The 16,989-nt window shown below is 40.0% G+C and overlaps 1 protein-coding gene across 4 annotated transcripts in view; it reads left to right on the top strand.

Annotated features, from left to right (window-relative positions):
• Positions 1–16,989, top strand: part of FAM114A1 (family with sequence similarity 114 member A1) — a 70,264-nt gene that overhangs the window by 15,061 nt on the left and 38,214 nt on the right. For all 4 annotated transcript variants that reach the window (XM_072737879.1, XM_072737878.1, XM_025997670.2 and 1 more), the window contains exon 3: positions 6,407–6,494. In XM_072737879.1, the coding sequence (XP_072593980.1) occupies positions 6,407–6,494 (88 nt within the window). The remainder of the gene's footprint in view (positions 1–6,406; positions 6,495–16,989) is intronic.

Here is a 16,989-nt window from a genome sequence, read left to right as displayed (position 1 = left end):
ATAGACCCCCTTTCAGATATTCAGAATGCTTGTTAATAGTTCACCATGTCTCCCAGTTAAAACGCACTTCTGCAATTTAGTATGCTAATTAGCAAAGCATCCAGTGTTAATTAAGTGACAGATAATAGAAATGCTCATTATAGATGCCTCTGGAATATGGCTTTCCTGATTAGGATATCAGCTGACCACCCTGAACTATGCATATTTTATTGGAATGCTGGAAGCACTTGGATTATAGCTTAATTAAGCGCTCCCCATAATATCACAATACGCATTTAGAAACTTCTAAAGTAAACTGAAATCATAAAGATAAAAGTTGGGCCAAAAAAGTAAGAGTCAGAAGACAGAGCCATGAAAATAGAGTAGTTTAAGAATATGAAGTGGGGGCAGTTATGCTGGCCAGTTCATAAATCAGTGAATAAAGTCAAGAAGATCTTTAAAATCTACTCAGTTGATTTTTTTTTTTTTTAAACACAGGTAAGGGGCACTTGGGTGACTCAGCGGTTGAGCGTCTGCCTGTGACTCAGGTCATGATCCTGGGGTCCTGGGTTCAAGTCCTGCATCGGGCTCCCCTCAAGGAACCTGCTTCTCCTTCTGCCTGTGTCTCTGCCTCTCTCTGTATGTGTCTCTCATGAATTAAAAAAAAAAATATATATATATATATAGAAGTGGTTAAGCTTCAGATGCTAGTGAAAGGTCATGAAATAAAATTACTAAAGGAAGCTGCTGTGACATTGATGAGAATGGTTTTATGCAGTACTGGTGGCCATGGGAGAGTACTGTGGCAGGTGGGAGAATGGAGGAGGGCGGGTATGGACAGTGGGCACTTTTTGTAAGAGGTGAAGAAGCAGGATGTAGAGCAGAAACCAGACTGGTTTTAAAGAAATATTTTGTCATTGTGATTTTCATTTGTTGATTTTTAAGGTGGAGGAATCATGTGCATGATTAAATTGGGAAGTAGCAGATAGAGAAAGGTTAAAAAGCCAGGAGAGAAGGGAAGACCAACCTATTCAGGCCCAGGGGGGTTCTGGTGGAGGTGATAATTTTAACTAAGAGGAAGATATCACTTCCATAATGCTTTAGAAGGGAAGGAGATAATTGTGAGTGGTGGTACAATTATGTTAAATTTGTGTTTAGATGGGTTTTTGGTATAGGCTAGTGTGTGTTTTGGACATAAAAGGGATTACTCGTAAGGTGCCTGGGTGGCTCGGTTGGTTGAGCATCTGACTCTTGATTTCAGTTCAGGTTGTGATCTTGGGGTCCTGGGATCAAGCCCTGCATGAGGCTTCATACTCAGTGGGAGTCTGCTCTAGATTCTCTCTCTCTCCTTGTGCCCCTCCCTCCATCTCTCTCTCCTTCTCGCTCTCTCTAAAATAAATAAATCTTTTATAAAAAAATTTAAATACAGGGGCACCTGGGTGGCTCAGATGGTTAAGCATCTACCTTCATCTCAGGTTGTAATCTCCTGGTCCTGAGATGGAGCCCTACAGTGGGCTCCTGGCTCAGTGGGGAGCCTACTTCTCCCTTCTCTGTCTCTGCCTCTCCCCCTGCTTATTCTCTCTCTCTCTCTCTCACTCTGTTATCTGTCTCAAATAAATAAATAGATAAATCAATCTTTAAAAATATTAAAAATAAAAAGGACCACTCAGACTTTTAATTTGCTTTAAATAATTACTGTTCAACGTATTAAGGTTATAAATTCAAAAATGCAGTTTCCTAGACTTTATATCCATTTCACAAATCTCACTCTATTTGAGTCTAGCAAAATTGAACAGGCACTTTCAAGAGGTTTTTGATGGATGGTCGGTCCTTTTTACCAACATAAATATGTTCAAATATTTTAAAACTGTGTCTATATAAATGCAATATATTCTGTTTTCTTTTTTAAGCACCTCATTTGTCTACTCAAACAAAACCTTGCTGAGTGTATAGGAAGTATTATAAACCTATTAAAATAAATTATAGAGTGAAACTGAGGACCTGTTGGATGTTATAATACAATGTATAAACATAGGATGATTTCAACTTAAAATCAGAAATCTAATCATTCAATTATTCACTTTGTTTCTTTTTTAAAGTTTCACTCTCTTAGTGCAGAAAAGACAAAATATGCATTAAAATATTAATAGCATGATTTTGACGCTTTAAATCTTTGTACATTTAATTTTAAATATTCCCAGAATGGAATAATGCATACTTCACCAAGGAGAAAATTACTGGGAAATAACTGAAGCTATTTTCAAGCAAGTATTTTGACAGAACTGCAGGTACCCAGAGCGATTTCCATCTTCTTGAACATCACACTGAGCCCCTTTATAGAGCAGGTCTGTCATGAGTAACAAAACTTAAAAAGAGTTTGATCTCACAGATATGAGCAATGGACAGTACCTGTTTCTTGATCTACTCAAGAAAATAAGACAACCAGGTGGATCTTTGCTCTTTTACAACAGGTACTTATGTTTCCATTTGAATGTTAAAGACCTTCAAATTCTATGGAATGCTAACATTTGTACATTTCTTTTCTATCTAATGATACATGTAAAGTCGATAGGCTAAAATAAATGTATTTTCCATCTAATGATAAAGACCTTTAAATGGGATGCCAGATACGTACATATATTTTCTATTTAAAGAAATTTGAACTTTATGAAATCCTGCATTCTTCATATTCTTGGGACCACACAACAATTGCAGATGTTTATGATCTTTAGTTGAGTTCTGGCTACCCTTCTTCATCAACCCAAGTCCAATTCACTCTTGTGAAATGAGTTCATCCTTCTGAGAGTTTATGAAGGGGGATGGGAAGTTAAGAGAGTTCCCATCCAGTGGCCCCTGTTTTCTCTGCAAATTAGTATGTGAAGCTGTCTGTTAAAGGCAGTGGGGGTTACATGAGATGAGGATGAGAAAAAAAGTTTTAAAATAATCATACTTGATCATGAAAGATATGAATAGATCATGCTACCTACTTCATAGACTCATAAGTGTGTGACATTAAAGCCATTTAAAGTGGAGATAAGGGGATCCTGGGTGGCTCAGTCAGTTAAGTGTCTGCTCACAGCTCAGGTCATGATCCTGGAGTCCTAGGTTTGAGCCCCACATCTCTCCCTCTGCCTACTGCTCCCCCTACTTGTACACTTTCTCTCTCCCTCTAATAAATAAATAAAACCTTTTAAAAAATAAAGTGGAGACAATACTCAAGATGAGAATTCATGTTGAACAGCTTAGATGGTTTTTATATTAAATGTACACATTTAGTCATTTGAGTATTTGCCATTGATAGCAAATATTCTTTGCAGCTGATCACGAGGTCACAGCTCAATGTCAAAGGAGTTTTATTAATAAAGCAATTGAAGTAGTCATTTATACTGCAGAAAGTTCTAGACTCATTTAACATTTATTTTCATTTGCTAGTCAATTACCAGCTGTCAGAGCATATTAAGTATTATAAATTTGAGTCAGAAGCTGTCACCCCTAAGTGTATTAACTTTCCCTAGTCACATAGGTAGTGATTTGTCCTGTGAAAGAATGATATTAATCACCAGCTTACATCTGTCTTCATGATGGTATAAAATTGCCACTGGCTTCCATTGCAGAAGTGAAGTAAATCAACGTAGACACCAAAAATGAAAGCAGACAGTCATGAATCATGAGTATTTCCATTCATGTTAACAAGCTCCTCATTGTTTCCAGATAGAAATAAATGTCAGCCAACTTTCAAAGCTTTTTGCTTCTTAGTGTTAAAAAAAATAGTTTTATTATTAATATTAATTATTATTATTACTAGTTAACATTGGTGAAGTATTTATTATGTGCCAGGCACTATGCTCAAAGCTTTATATGAATTATTTTTTTAATATTCACAATAATTGTGTGAAGTTATTGGTTCTTATATTTATGGTTCTTATACTACCATTTGTCTCATTTTGTAATGAGTAAATGATGGCTTGAAAGGCTTAAATTACTTACCCCAAATGACAGAGCCTGGAGTCAAGACCAAGTGATTTAATTCCATAACCTTTTCTCTTGACAGTATTCTACACTGATGGTTGGTGTTTGATATTTACTAGGTGAATCAGTTAAGAATTTGGGCACAAATAACTAGAATCCAACATAGACTAGCTTACCAAATAGCAACTTATTTTTTCTCACCTAACAGAAAGAATGAAGACAGTCAACTACTCAAACATTGCTTTAGTAGCTTAACAGTAGCAGGACCAGTGACTCTATGCTTCCCTGGCCTTTCCCTCATGGTCACAAAAATGGCTGCCTCGGTTTCAAACATCATATTCACATTCAGGACAGAAAAAAAGGATGGTGAGAAGAGTTGGTACTGGCCATAAGTGTGTAGTTTATCATGAAAGCAAAAGCCTTCTCATTTATATCTCATTGGCCCAAATTCTTTGACATGACCACCCTCATCTGCAAAGGCAGAAGGCAGCAGGGAGAAGGAGGGGGTCTGACTGATAGACAACCTTGGGTCAAAAGTTATAGAAGCTACAAACTCTGTAGGAATATTTCACTGAACTTCTTTCTGTTTTTGGAGGAAAGAGCTGTGATTTTCCAGTACCTAATGTATTACTCCTAATGTAATCTTGCCTCATTTTCTTTCTTTCTTTTTTTTTTATTTTTATAAATTTATTTTTTATTGGTGTTCAATTTGCCAACATATAGAATAACACCCAGTGCTCATCCCGTCAAGTGCCCACCTCAGTGCCTGTCACCCAGTCACCCCCAAACCCCGCCCACCTCCCCTTCCACCACCCCTAGTTAGTTTCCCAGAGTTAGGGGTCTTTCATGTTCTGTCTCCCTTTCTGATATTTCCCACTCATTTTTTCTCCTTTCGCCTTTATTCCCTTTCACTATTTTTTATATTCCCCAAATGAATGAGACCATATGATGTTTGTCCTTCTCCGATTGACTTATTTCACTCAGCATAATACCCTCCAGTTCCATCCACGTCGAGGCAAATGGTGGGTATTTGTCGTTTCTAATGGCTGAGGAATATTCCATTGTATACATAGACCACATCTTCTTTATCCATTCATCTTTCGATGGACACCGAGACTTCTTCCACAGTTTGGCTATTGTGGACATTGCTGCTAGAAACATCAGGTTGCCTCATTTTCTAAACTATATTCCTAGATAATAAGGGAAAGCTATAGTTCCACTAACTGAGTTAGGGCTCAGCAGTTGCAAGTAACAGAAACTATTATATACTTAAGAAAATGGATGAGTTTCAATCATTTATTCAACAAATAAATGTACTAAGCACTCATTATGTGCCATGTCCTTGTCTAGGCTCTGGAGATACATCAGGGAACAAAATATTTAAAAAAGAAACAGACTCTGCAGCAATCTTATGGAACCCAAAGATAGGAAGGCAGTAGGGCCTTAAGAAGGACAGGAAGCAGGGGCTGAGAAACTGTCAGGGATTCAGCAGCTTCTCTGAGCATACACCCTTCATTCTACTCACTCTGATTTCTCTTATCCTTAGTTGGCATGTTGGATTGAATATGGTCACTCTACATTGCCTGAGTTTTCATCTTCTAGTCAGGCAACCAGCTTAAGCTGAACCGGTCTCTCAATCTCCATCCAAATACTTAGGCAGAAGAATTGAATCCACAGAGCCCAGGGACAGTGAGAGAGACAGTTACAGGGGTCATTGTGAGTGGAGTGGACACCTTGAACAGTGTCTGCCTCAGGGCGCCTGGGTGGCTCAGTCGGTTGAGCATCTGATTCTTGATTTTGGCTCAGGTCATGATCTCAGGGTCATGAGATGAAGCCCAGTGTCAGGCTCCACACTCAGCGTGGAGTCTGTTTAAAACTATCCCTCTGCTCCCTCCCCAACCCCTCTCAAAAAGTAAATAAACCTTAAAAACAATGTCTACCTCATAAGTGTACCTGTTTTGCTCTCCCATCCCCCAGCTCATTGGTGCTTTTCTAGGCACTTCTTTACCTGACATCCCAGAGCTCCCTCCTATCACCTCAGAGATCTGAAAGTTACCTCTACCTGGAAGAGAATATTTGTTTAGTTGTGTCAGAGTTGCCAGAGTTTTGAACTTCTTCAAATCACTTTGTGCCCTAATGTATTAAATGGTTTCCCCCTAGAGCCTGGTCCCTCTCTTCCAGACAAGGGGACATATGGGTCTTTGTTAACATCAAACTCCCTTCCTCTCACTTCAAGCTGAGCCAGTTGAAGTCAACACCACTACTAAACAATTTTGTTCCAAAGTACACATTGAAGTGTGGGTTGGTGTATTCTTTTATGGCCCTTATAAACTTTAGGCCAGGGAGATACGGTTACTGGTAACTTCTTTAAAAACCTTTTTGTTTCAAACCAATGAGTGTTTTTTTAATTCCTGCATATACTGAATTGCTAACCTTCTGCTAATCTGTTTTCCTACAGACTGTGGATTCACCTTCACCTGGAGGGGGATGGGCAGGCTGGGGCTCCTGGGGCAAATCTCTGCTCTCATCAGCATCTGCTACAGTTGGTAAGAATTATATGTTGCATTTGAGTGGATGAAGTTCAAAAGCCTAATAATAGCATTTGACATTTTGATCATACCATGTACTGATAGAGCTTACCATTAGCCTGTGAGATAAGAAGAGCAATCATTTTTAGTGCTTGCCATTCCAAGTGCTTCACATATATTGATACATTTGTTCCTCAAAATAGCCCTAGAAAGAGATATTTTTGTTTTGTCCATTTTAGAGGAAAAGAAGGTGAATCACAGAGAGGGTAAGACTTTGTCCAAAGTAAGAAGTAGCTGGTCTGGGCAGCCCCAGTAGCTTAGCGGTTTAGCGCCGCCTTTAGCTTGGGGCCAGATCCTGGAGACCAGGGATCCAGTCCCACGTCAGGCTCCCTGCATGGAGCCTGTTTCTCCCTCTCCTGTGTCTCTGCCTCTCTCCCTCTCTCTCTGTCTCATGAATAAATAAAATATTAAAAAAAAAAGTAGCTGGGCTGAGATTTGAACCAAGTAATATAGCTTTAACCACTGTATTATATTGCATCTTAAAATATAAGATTTGGGCTCTTCTCTCCTTAAAGTTTTGTATTTATCCTCCCCGCTGAATGTTTAAAAATATACAACTAACCTACTCCTTGAAAGGATTTGAGGTATTTTAATAACATATGCAGGTATGAAGGATATAGAATATATATCCCAAGGCTGATAGAGTTACTATAATTGAGCATTGACCTTGACTCTGAGCTTCTTGGCTGCCAGTAGATTATCAATTTTTCATGGAATGATAGCCCAAAACTTAGTTTATCTAGATAAATTGCTTTTCCTGGTGTTAAATTTTTGGAGTCATTTCTTGTATTGTCTCTGTATATACAAAGAGAAAATATATTGGACAATGTCTTCATTGGTATGGGTTTGTCAAAATATTCATCGTGTGACCATTTCTCATGTGCATTCTTTGTAAGAACTGAAGGTGTAACATCAACATGTCTAAGCTAATTTAGCAAAGGCATTTCATCTTGAAGGTGGAGAGCAAGGAGCAGGACAGGGGAAGCCCCAGGTAACATAGCTGTCAGGTCATCTGAGTCAGGTGTTCTCAAGGTGTAGTCCATGGCTGTTAGTCCTAAAAGCAGAAGGGATAGGAAGCCAAAGGTCCTTTGCCCCACTCCAATGGACTGTGGTTCCAGTTTAAGGGCCAGATGTCTAATCTGATAGAACTTAGACTGCCTACAAGAATAGGTAGACTACATTCCTCTACTTCATGCCTGGAATATCAGGGAACTCTGGCAAGAAGTTGATGGTGGTCAGATAAATGTTGGTCTTTGAGGAGACCCTGGAGAGCAGATTCTTTCTGTTGCTTATTGAAGGGGCCAGGTATGCTGTGGATACTATATACACAGATGGAAAAACCAGCCAAGTTAAAGTAGAGGGGCCTGTTTGGTTTTCTGATCAGGATAGAGTCTCTTCAGGAGACTGAAGACAGGTGCCTGGAGGCATCTTGCTTCCTATGGAAAATATTTGAGCTTTTAATGGCTCTCACACGGATCTTGCCCCAGGACGGCATGTAAGAGTGACATGCTTTCTGACCCCAAAGCTAAAACTGCAGGGTTCCAAAAGTTTTTGACACTTGATAAGCCATAGAATGGTAAATAATATGGGTACCAAATTATACAGCTCTCCTCATGGTTTAGGTCATAAAACATCAAGTATTCTGGGTGCTTCTAGCAGTACAAATCATGTCCAGAGCTGCCCTGCCCTTATAATGAATTCGGTGCTTTGAAAGTTTCTATTATAGGAAAGATTTACTTTCTCATTAAAAATTTAGATATAAGCTCCTTCCACAGTAGACTATGAAGCCAGCTGCCCCGTGGGTAGCAGTTCAGGTGTTTTTGGTACACGTACAGGTGCCCCTACCTGTACCTGTTCTGCTGCCAGCTGGTGTGTTTGCTGTTGTGTCTCATCAGTCAGCAGCTATGTCTACTCCTTTGACTTTGAGCTTCACTGGATCCTTACAGAGTTTTCCACCCACCGATAGACAGCTTGCCTGTTAAATTTACTGTCCATTATCCTCTTAGGTGCCCTGTTATAATCTGACCTTTGCACAAATAGAGCCGAGTGCAGCTGTGGTCCAGTGGACTGCGTTCCAGGGCCTCTGGGTTTTGTTACCTGGTTCAAGCGCAACCAGTGGATGATGCTTGCTTTAGTGCTTAAAAAGCAGGTTGTGATTCCTGTGGCAGGTCCCACCTCGTACTGGTGGGACATTTCATCTTTTAATCTGATCTGAAGTCAGTGTATTTAACCTGTAGCCTGGGCTTGTATTTGCTGTTACTCTTGAAGTTTCCCTGTGTCTAAGGCACCATGAAGATGAGAAATGCTTGGACCTTGTTAATGTTGCAGCCACTTAAAAGCTCTGGTGGTTCTCTCCTGGCTTTGTGCAGTAATTGATCTGGAAAAGCCTAGAGAGAGAATTGTCGTGGACCAGCAGGATCCTTGTGCCGCTCACTGTTGCCACTTTCCCTTCTGTGGTTGGTGCAGATACAGGTTTTCTGAGACTATATTGACACTTGCACATCACCCCATAAACTATCAGAATGAAGTCCAATATAACCTCTTATATTCATTGCTACTGCTGTATAACAAATTGCCACAGATTTAGAGGCTTAAAATGATATGCGTTGATTGTCTCAGTTTCTGTGAGTCAGGAGCTCAGGGAGGGGATAGCTGGGCTGTCTGCGGAGTGACCTTGCCGGGCTGAAATCAGTCAGCTGGCTGTGTCCTCGTGTGATATCCAGGGTTATCTTTTGAAGTTATCCAAGTTGTTGGCGAAATTCAATTCCTTGAGGTTGTAGGGTTGACACCCCCATTTTCTTGCTGGTTATTGGCCAGGGGTCACTCTCAGCTCCTACAAGCTGCCTTATTCAAAGCCAACAGGGTAATGTCACCCAGGTTTCCAATCTCTCCCTTCAGGAAGAGCCTCATCCCTTTGAAAGATTGTTTGATAAATCAGGCCCACCCAGGATGATCTCCTTTGATGAACTCAAATTCAACGGATTAAGGACCTTACTTAACTGAAAAGTCCCTTCACCTTTGCCATATAATGTCACCTAATCCCCGGAGTGAAATCTCATCTTTTCCACAGTCTTGCCCATGCTCAAAGGGGGAGGGGATGACCCAGAGACTGCAGGGCACTCTCTTGAAACTACCTAGCACACTTCTGTTTTCTGTTTGAAGTCCTCCTCAGTTATATGACTAAGTCCAGAAACCTCTTATTTTTTATGGCTCTAGCTACATGCTGGGGTGTTTAGATGCATTTAAATCTTGTTTGCATCCACAAGGTACAAAGGTCACATGAAGGGGCTCAAAGGCATTTTGAAATGCTGATCCTATTCTAAGAATCCTTTTAGACAAATTGGAGCTATCTTTAGAAAAGCAGAGCCAGGGGGCACCTGGGTGGCTCAGTGGTTGAGTGACTGCCTTTGGCTCAGGTCGTTGTGATCCTGGGGTCCTGGGATCGAGTACCACATCACTCTCCCTGCGGGGAACCTGCTTCTATCTCTGCTTATGTCTCTGCCTCTCTCTGTGTCTCTCATGAATAAGAAAATAAAATATTTTTTTAAAAAAGAAAAATAGAAAAGCAGAACTGAAACCTGTTCCTGGTTGTCACAACCCCAATGAATGCCAAAGCAATAATCCTGAATACCATCCCTAAGTTGCTCTGAAGGCATATTTTGGAGATTTCTGGTAAAGACATGGGTGCCTATCCATGATAACAGTAACTAAATTAATAGTAATATGTACTTTAACACTGGGTAAGTATTTCTCTGTGGACATGAGAGAGAACTACAACACGTAGCATTGGGAAAGGCTGAAGTTATGGGTTCCGAGGCTGAAAACAGGCAATCGTAATGGCTGGGAGTTTGACTCCCAAAACATAATAGGGATCACTAGCATCCCACAAATGGAGGGGTGCCATAGCTAGGCTCACGTCCTGAAACAGAGGGTCGGAATAGGGCTTAAAAAGCTATGGGTACCATCCTGATTGTCCTCTACATCAAGCTGCTGCTTAGGGATTAAGAGAAGCAAGCCAGACACACTTTTATATACAACCATAATATCTGCCTAAGACTTTGCAGTGCTAATAGGTTATTATCACAGGGCAAAGAAACATATTGGAAAACAGAGCACTCACAGCGATAGATGAGCTCTTGAAGGTTTATAAATTGCCTGTGGAAAGTAAAGAAAGAAAATAACTGCATATTCCATTGCAATTGATTCCCACTTGGAAACCTCATGTCACCCCAGGGTAAATCCAGTTGCAGACAGGAGTGCAAAACACGTAGTCAGTAACAAAACACAGAGCTGTCATTGAACACTAGAAACAGAAACCAATACTTCTTACACTTGTTGAAAAACTGCAGTCACAGTAGTTTGAACTGTGCATAGTTAGCAAGAGAGTACTTGGAATTGAAACATTTGGAGAGTGGTTCTCTCTTGGAAAGGGCACTGGACCCAAGGAGTCACAAAGACCTGAGCCCCGGTCCTCACTGCTACTAACTTGTGATCACAGAGGTTGGTCACTAACTAGCAACACCATGCACATAACCTCTCTCAGACTCAGATTCCTTATTTGGAAAAGTGTGGGTGGGGGAACTTGAGAAATTCTAAGATTCCTTCCAATTTCCGTAATGTGATGATTCCATAGTCTATGGCTATATATAGGAAGAGAAAGATATTTATAACCCCATGCTAAGTGGGAAAATACAAGAAGCTGATTGACTTTTTGCTACTCCTTTTATATTTTGTCTTTTGCCTCACTACTTTGACCCCAAGGTTAAGGGAAAAACAAGAAAAAGTGACCTCCCCAATGCTTATATAAAATCAAACAGTTCTCAGCCAACAACTATTTTTGGAGAGTCTGTAACTCTTGCATTAGCTTCATCTGCAGCTACACTGTCATCACATTCTAAGAAAACTTGATCACCTGCCACCCCTGCCTTTAGACAAGTTCATAAAATGAAATTAAAATGGTTATTATTTTAGATCCAGGCAGAAACCAGGAATGGGAAAGCGTAAAAAAAATTATTATTTTCACAACCATTTCAAAGTGATACTGTGAGAACCAGATGTGATTTCCTGCCAGCATCTTAGAGACCTGACTTACTCCTAGACTATATTGCTAAGCTAAGGGATAGATAACCTGACAATCAACGTGAAAGTCGACAATGCTGAAACATACATGAATATACCAAGGTAAAGATTCTTCTATAGCAGAATAGAGCAAGTTCTTTCTAGATACTACAAATGTCCTGAATGTTTAGGTTTTTTTTTATTTTTAAATTTATTTTGTAAAGATTTTATTTATTTATTCATGAGAGACAGAGAGACAGAGAGAGAGAGAGAGAGAGAGAGAGAGAGAGAGAGAGAGAGATAGGATGGCAGACACAGGCAGAGGGAGAAGCAGGCTCCATCAGGGAACCTGATGGTGGGACTTGATCCCGGGACTCTAGGATCACACCCTGGGCCTGAAGGCAGACGCTCAACTGCTGAGCCACCCAGGCATCCCAGTTTGTTTGTTTTTAATTCTAGTTTTGACAGTTTTATAAGTCTAAACACCCTTTATAGGACTACCTGAGAGGGGAGAGGTGTATCTGATGTCTATATTTACCTTTTCAAAATTACAGTCTTCCTGTTTCCCACCGTCTTCCAAGTTACACAGTTTTCCCCTTCTGCACATTTTAATGAAACCCTTCTACCAGCACTGTCAGAAATAATGACAGCATTTTATTCCAGAGAATGGCAAACTTGTCAAAATCATACTACAATGAGAACTCTTAAAGGGACAAATCACTATCGATATCACATGGATTCATTTTTGAAGGTGACATCGCTGACGATGTGAAAATTCTCAAGAATTGTCAATACAAAAGATTACAGGATTATAGGTTGGCGCATGGAGTTTGTTCACGATCATTTACAATCTATGAATAAGACCCAGGAGTTAGTGAATCTCTCTCTCTCTCTCTCTTTTTTTTTTTAGTTAATGAATCTCTGATGGCCAGGCATACCCTCTCAGTTCAGAGACTCTTGTCAAATTTTTAAAAATTTTATTTATTTATTCATGAGAGACACAATGAAACAGAGGCAGAGACACAGGCAGAGGGATAAGCAGGCTCCCTGCAGGGAGCCCAATATGGGACTCGATCCCAGGACTCCGGAATTATGCCCTGAGCCAAAGGCTGATGCTCAACCGCTGAGCCACCCAGGCGCCCCATCAATGTTGAACCTAAAAAAAAGTGAATATCTGATTACAGAGTGGACACCAACCCTCATTATGGAGAGAGAAGACTTTTCCAGAAGAAAGTTTGAATGCCTCCTCTTTTTTGCTGCACTGACGTTTGCTTTAGCTGAGTGAAGCAACATCATCAGTGTGTTTTTCTAAACAATGACTCCTCACAACTTTTTATACTATCTTCAATTCCTTGATAGGAGTCTGAGATGAAGCAGGTATTTCCAAACTATCGTATTTCTCAAAAACTCACCCAGAGTGTAAATTGATGCAACTTTCAGAAAAGCAGTTAGCACTGTCCTTAAAATTTGATATGCACATAACTTCTAACCCAACAGTTCTGTTGATCTGTTGCAAAAATTCTTTAATATATATAAAGATGTTCAATGACGAATTCACCCAGCAAATACTTACTGTGCCAGATGCTATTGTAGGCACTTGAGATAAGCAGTGACAAATGACACAAAGATCCTCACCCTTGTAGGCCTTACATACGAGTGGGAGGAGACAGACAATAAACAATACATTACAGTGAACAGTAAAATAACAAAGATGGCTAGAAACTGGCAAGTCCACGAAAAACATAAAATGGAGTTAAGGTTTTAAAATGATGGTGAAAGATAGTCCTCAAGGAGGTGATATTTGAGCAAAGACCTAAAGGAGGTGAGGGTGTTCACCCAGCAGATGTGAAAAACTTGAAACACCCCAAGTATGCACCCACAGAGAATGTTAAAATGTGACATGGCCATTTGGAAGAATAATCTGTGCAACCATTAAAAAGAAGGAAGCAGATAGATCAGTGTTCTAGATCAGATGCCCAGGAGAGACACAAGCAGAAATTAGGCTGTGGGAGTTTCTGTGTGAAGTGCTGTCAGGAGGAAGCCTTGTAGGAAAGTGAATTGGGAAGCAGAACTGGGCCATAGGAGAAGCTGAACTATAATGCAGTTGTGTCTGAGGCCTCTGCCTGCCCCAGCCCTAGGGAGCTGAGGGGGTTGGGGGTCAGGATGACTCCTCAAAGATGTCTTGCATTGATGCAGAGGAGCACTTGCATGTGCTGAGACCTCCGCTGTATACTTTGAAGTGGTAGAAGCCAGGTCCAGAACACTTCAAAGTAGGTATACTTTTTAAGATTTTTTATGAAAGAAATCACAAGAAACAACTAAGAGCTGTTATCTTTAGAGGGAAATGGGGGGTGGGGTGGTGAGGAGGAAGGCAGAGTCACTTAAAGTCTTTTAAGAGCGCCAAGCAACTTTCTGTTTGAAGTTCCTCATATCACAGCAAATGCAATGAAATATAGCCACATGCCTCATTAAATACATAATTTACATATAACTATGTAAGAGTTGGATTCATTTAACTACAGTTGATCCAGTTGACCTTATATCACATTTTGAATACATTGAAGTAAATATTGAATAGTTTCTATTTCCAATTGGCAAATCTTCCTTTTTTTTTTTTTTTGTCTTTTAGAAGCAATATTTTTTTTCAGGGCTTAAATATTTCCATAGGGTGTGCCTGGGTGGCTCAGTAGGTTGAGGGTCTGACTCTTGATCTAAGCTCAGGTCCCATAGGCCCTTATAAGTTCATGGACTCTATTGCCTATTATGTTAGTAAGTCAGAAGTGGTCGAGGGAGAAAGAAACTGGTCCACTCTCTGTAGTCTGTGTTTTGAAACTCTTTGAATTTGATAATATGTACATTTTTTGTTTTAAAAACCAACCAGAAGGGTGCCAGGTGGCTCAGTCTTTTAAGCGTTGGACTCTTGATTTCGGCTCAGGGTCATGGGATCAAGCCCTGCCTCAGTCTCCATATTCAGCCTGTAGTCTGTTTGGGGCTCTCTCTGTCTTCTTCTGCCCTTCCCCCTGCTTGTACTCTCTCTGTCTCTCTCTAAACAAATGGATAAAATCTTTAAAAATAAATAAAAAATTTTTAAATCAAAATCAAACAGATATATCAGGAAAATGAGATTATGAGATTTTTTAAAAATTTATTTTTTTATGTATCCATTTTTAAAGGAAAAGAAATGGAAAAAAAGGAAACATCACATTAAAAATTAAAGCACGGAGGGAGCCCTCTGAATGAGTTAGTTGATGCCCTATTTACAGGTGCTTTACTATAGGGGACCACTAGAAAGTACCCCTAGAGCTAGTCGGTCATCCAGGGTGGTGCAGGGAACTGCTATTGCTTCCATAAGTTACCACTTGGCCAGAAAGACCCTCTCAACCCCAACAATTTTTTTTTAATTTGTTTTGATCTTGGTGGAATTCACAAGATAATGGCTTGGTGATAGCACAGCGCCTTTTAAGAAAAAAAATAATAAGCTGGATGTATAAGATATATCAGGAAAGTGATTATGTCTTAGGATCTGTGCCTGTACAGCAGAGGATGGTTCTAAAAATATCACCAACCCAGGGTTGTAGGCCAACCCAAGACCTGGCTGAAAAGGGCAGGATTGGAGGAAGGTTCCATTCCAGAGGTGACCTTCACCTTGCTGTCTGGTCAAGGTTAGGTAAATCAAGTAATTTAAACCTAAGCCAGTGTTTTCAAAATAAGAAAGCTCCTGATCAAGGATATGATTTCCAAGCAGTTATAGAAATGGGACTAAGGGACGCCTGGATGGCTCAGTGGTTGAGCGTCTGCCTTTGGCTCGGGGCATGATCCTGGGATCCTGGGATTGAGTCCCACATCGGGCTCCCTGCAGGGAGCCTGCTTCTCCCTATGCCTGTGTCTCTGCCTCTCTCTCTGTGACTCTCATGAATAAATAAATAAAATCTTAAAAAAAAGAAATGGGACTAAAATGATATTTAATAAACTGTAAATGACATAAAACTTTCTCAATATAGTGATTAAGTATGTAAGTTCTAGAGTTGGAACTGGGTTCAAATCCTGCCTCCGCCCCTTATTGGCTTTGGGACCTTGGGCAAATGATTTCATGTCACCAGATCTCAGTTTTCTCCATTGTAAAATGAGTATAATAATATCCCTTACCTCATGTGGAGAAGGCTAAATGAGATAATTCACTATACTAAAAATATTCAGTTCAGTGCCTGGGACAGAGTAAGTGTTCAGTAACTGTTGGCCAGGACCAAGGATTTCACGTGTTTCTCCTTCCCGACCTTGTAGAACCCTGGGAAATAGATGTTATCATCCTCCTTTCAGGGAAGACACAACAGTAGATACTCAGAGAGGTTAAGTAACTCCTGAAGACCACACACCTAGTATGTGATGGAAACCAAATTCCTCCACGAGTCTCCTGACTCCAAAGTTTAGGATGCTTTCCACTAGAGTATAGGTGAGAAACGCCAGCCAGTCATTGAACGTTTGCTTTAAAATGATACAGTATCACAGCATTTGCACAACATCCTTATCTTCTTTGCAATATTCACCAATTTTTGCTGCAGTAAGTCAAGGCAGAGAGGATATTCTATCTTGAAAGCCATGGAATTTGGAGGAGTTTCATTTCTTTGAGGAAGAGTTCAGGATAACATGTGAAGAATCCATGCTATACTACACTATAGCATTATTTGTATTTGTTGGTTGGGTTTTTTTCCTATTATTGGCAAAATCTGATCAATATCTCTGAGCATGAATCACAGTCAAAAGGCAACAGACTCCATATTATTACTTCCTTGTTCTGGGCACTAGATGTCACACTTAGTAAAGTTTTAGAAGTTATTCTTCAAAGTAGGGTGTGGTATCCTCTAAACCTTCTCTGTGAAGGTTTTAGCTTTCTCTTTCTAGCAGAATGCAGTGAAGATGTACTTTAACTAGCAAAAGAATTCAAAAAAGAGAATTGTTCATCAGAAGATCCAAGTGGAGCAAACTTAAACATGTACAAATTTTTTTATTTTTATTTATTTTTTTTCAAAAATGTTTAAATCTCAGTTACGCCTCACTAAAACCGTGAGTGTGTGTGTGTGTGTGTGTGTGTGTGTATGTGTGTATGTGTCTGGAGTTTCAACATAGTATCATGTGTAATAAACAGGCACATCCCATTTATATGAACACAGAAGTAGTATTTCCCTCCAAAAACAAAGTAACTTCTAGAGGCAGTGAATGCAGACATACTCTAATCATTTGTGTTCTGAGATGGTGAGAAGCTGGTTTTCCCTCGTTAATGAATCAGACATGGCCCTCATATGAGAAGGATATAGAAGATGAAGGAGGAGACGATGACGGCAGTGAACTTCGCTAAACCCTGCCTGTTCTCAAGGAAGGATGTGGAATCATCTTTCCT

Source organism: Vulpes vulpes, chromosome 14 (genome assembly GCF_048418805.1).
Source record: "Vulpes vulpes isolate BD-2025 chromosome 14, VulVul3, whole genome shotgun sequence".
Lineage (NCBI taxonomy): Eukaryota > Metazoa > Chordata > Mammalia > Carnivora > Canidae > Vulpes > Vulpes vulpes.
Note: the sequence above shows the minus strand (reverse complement) of the source record. Positions and strands in the feature narration are given on the sequence as shown.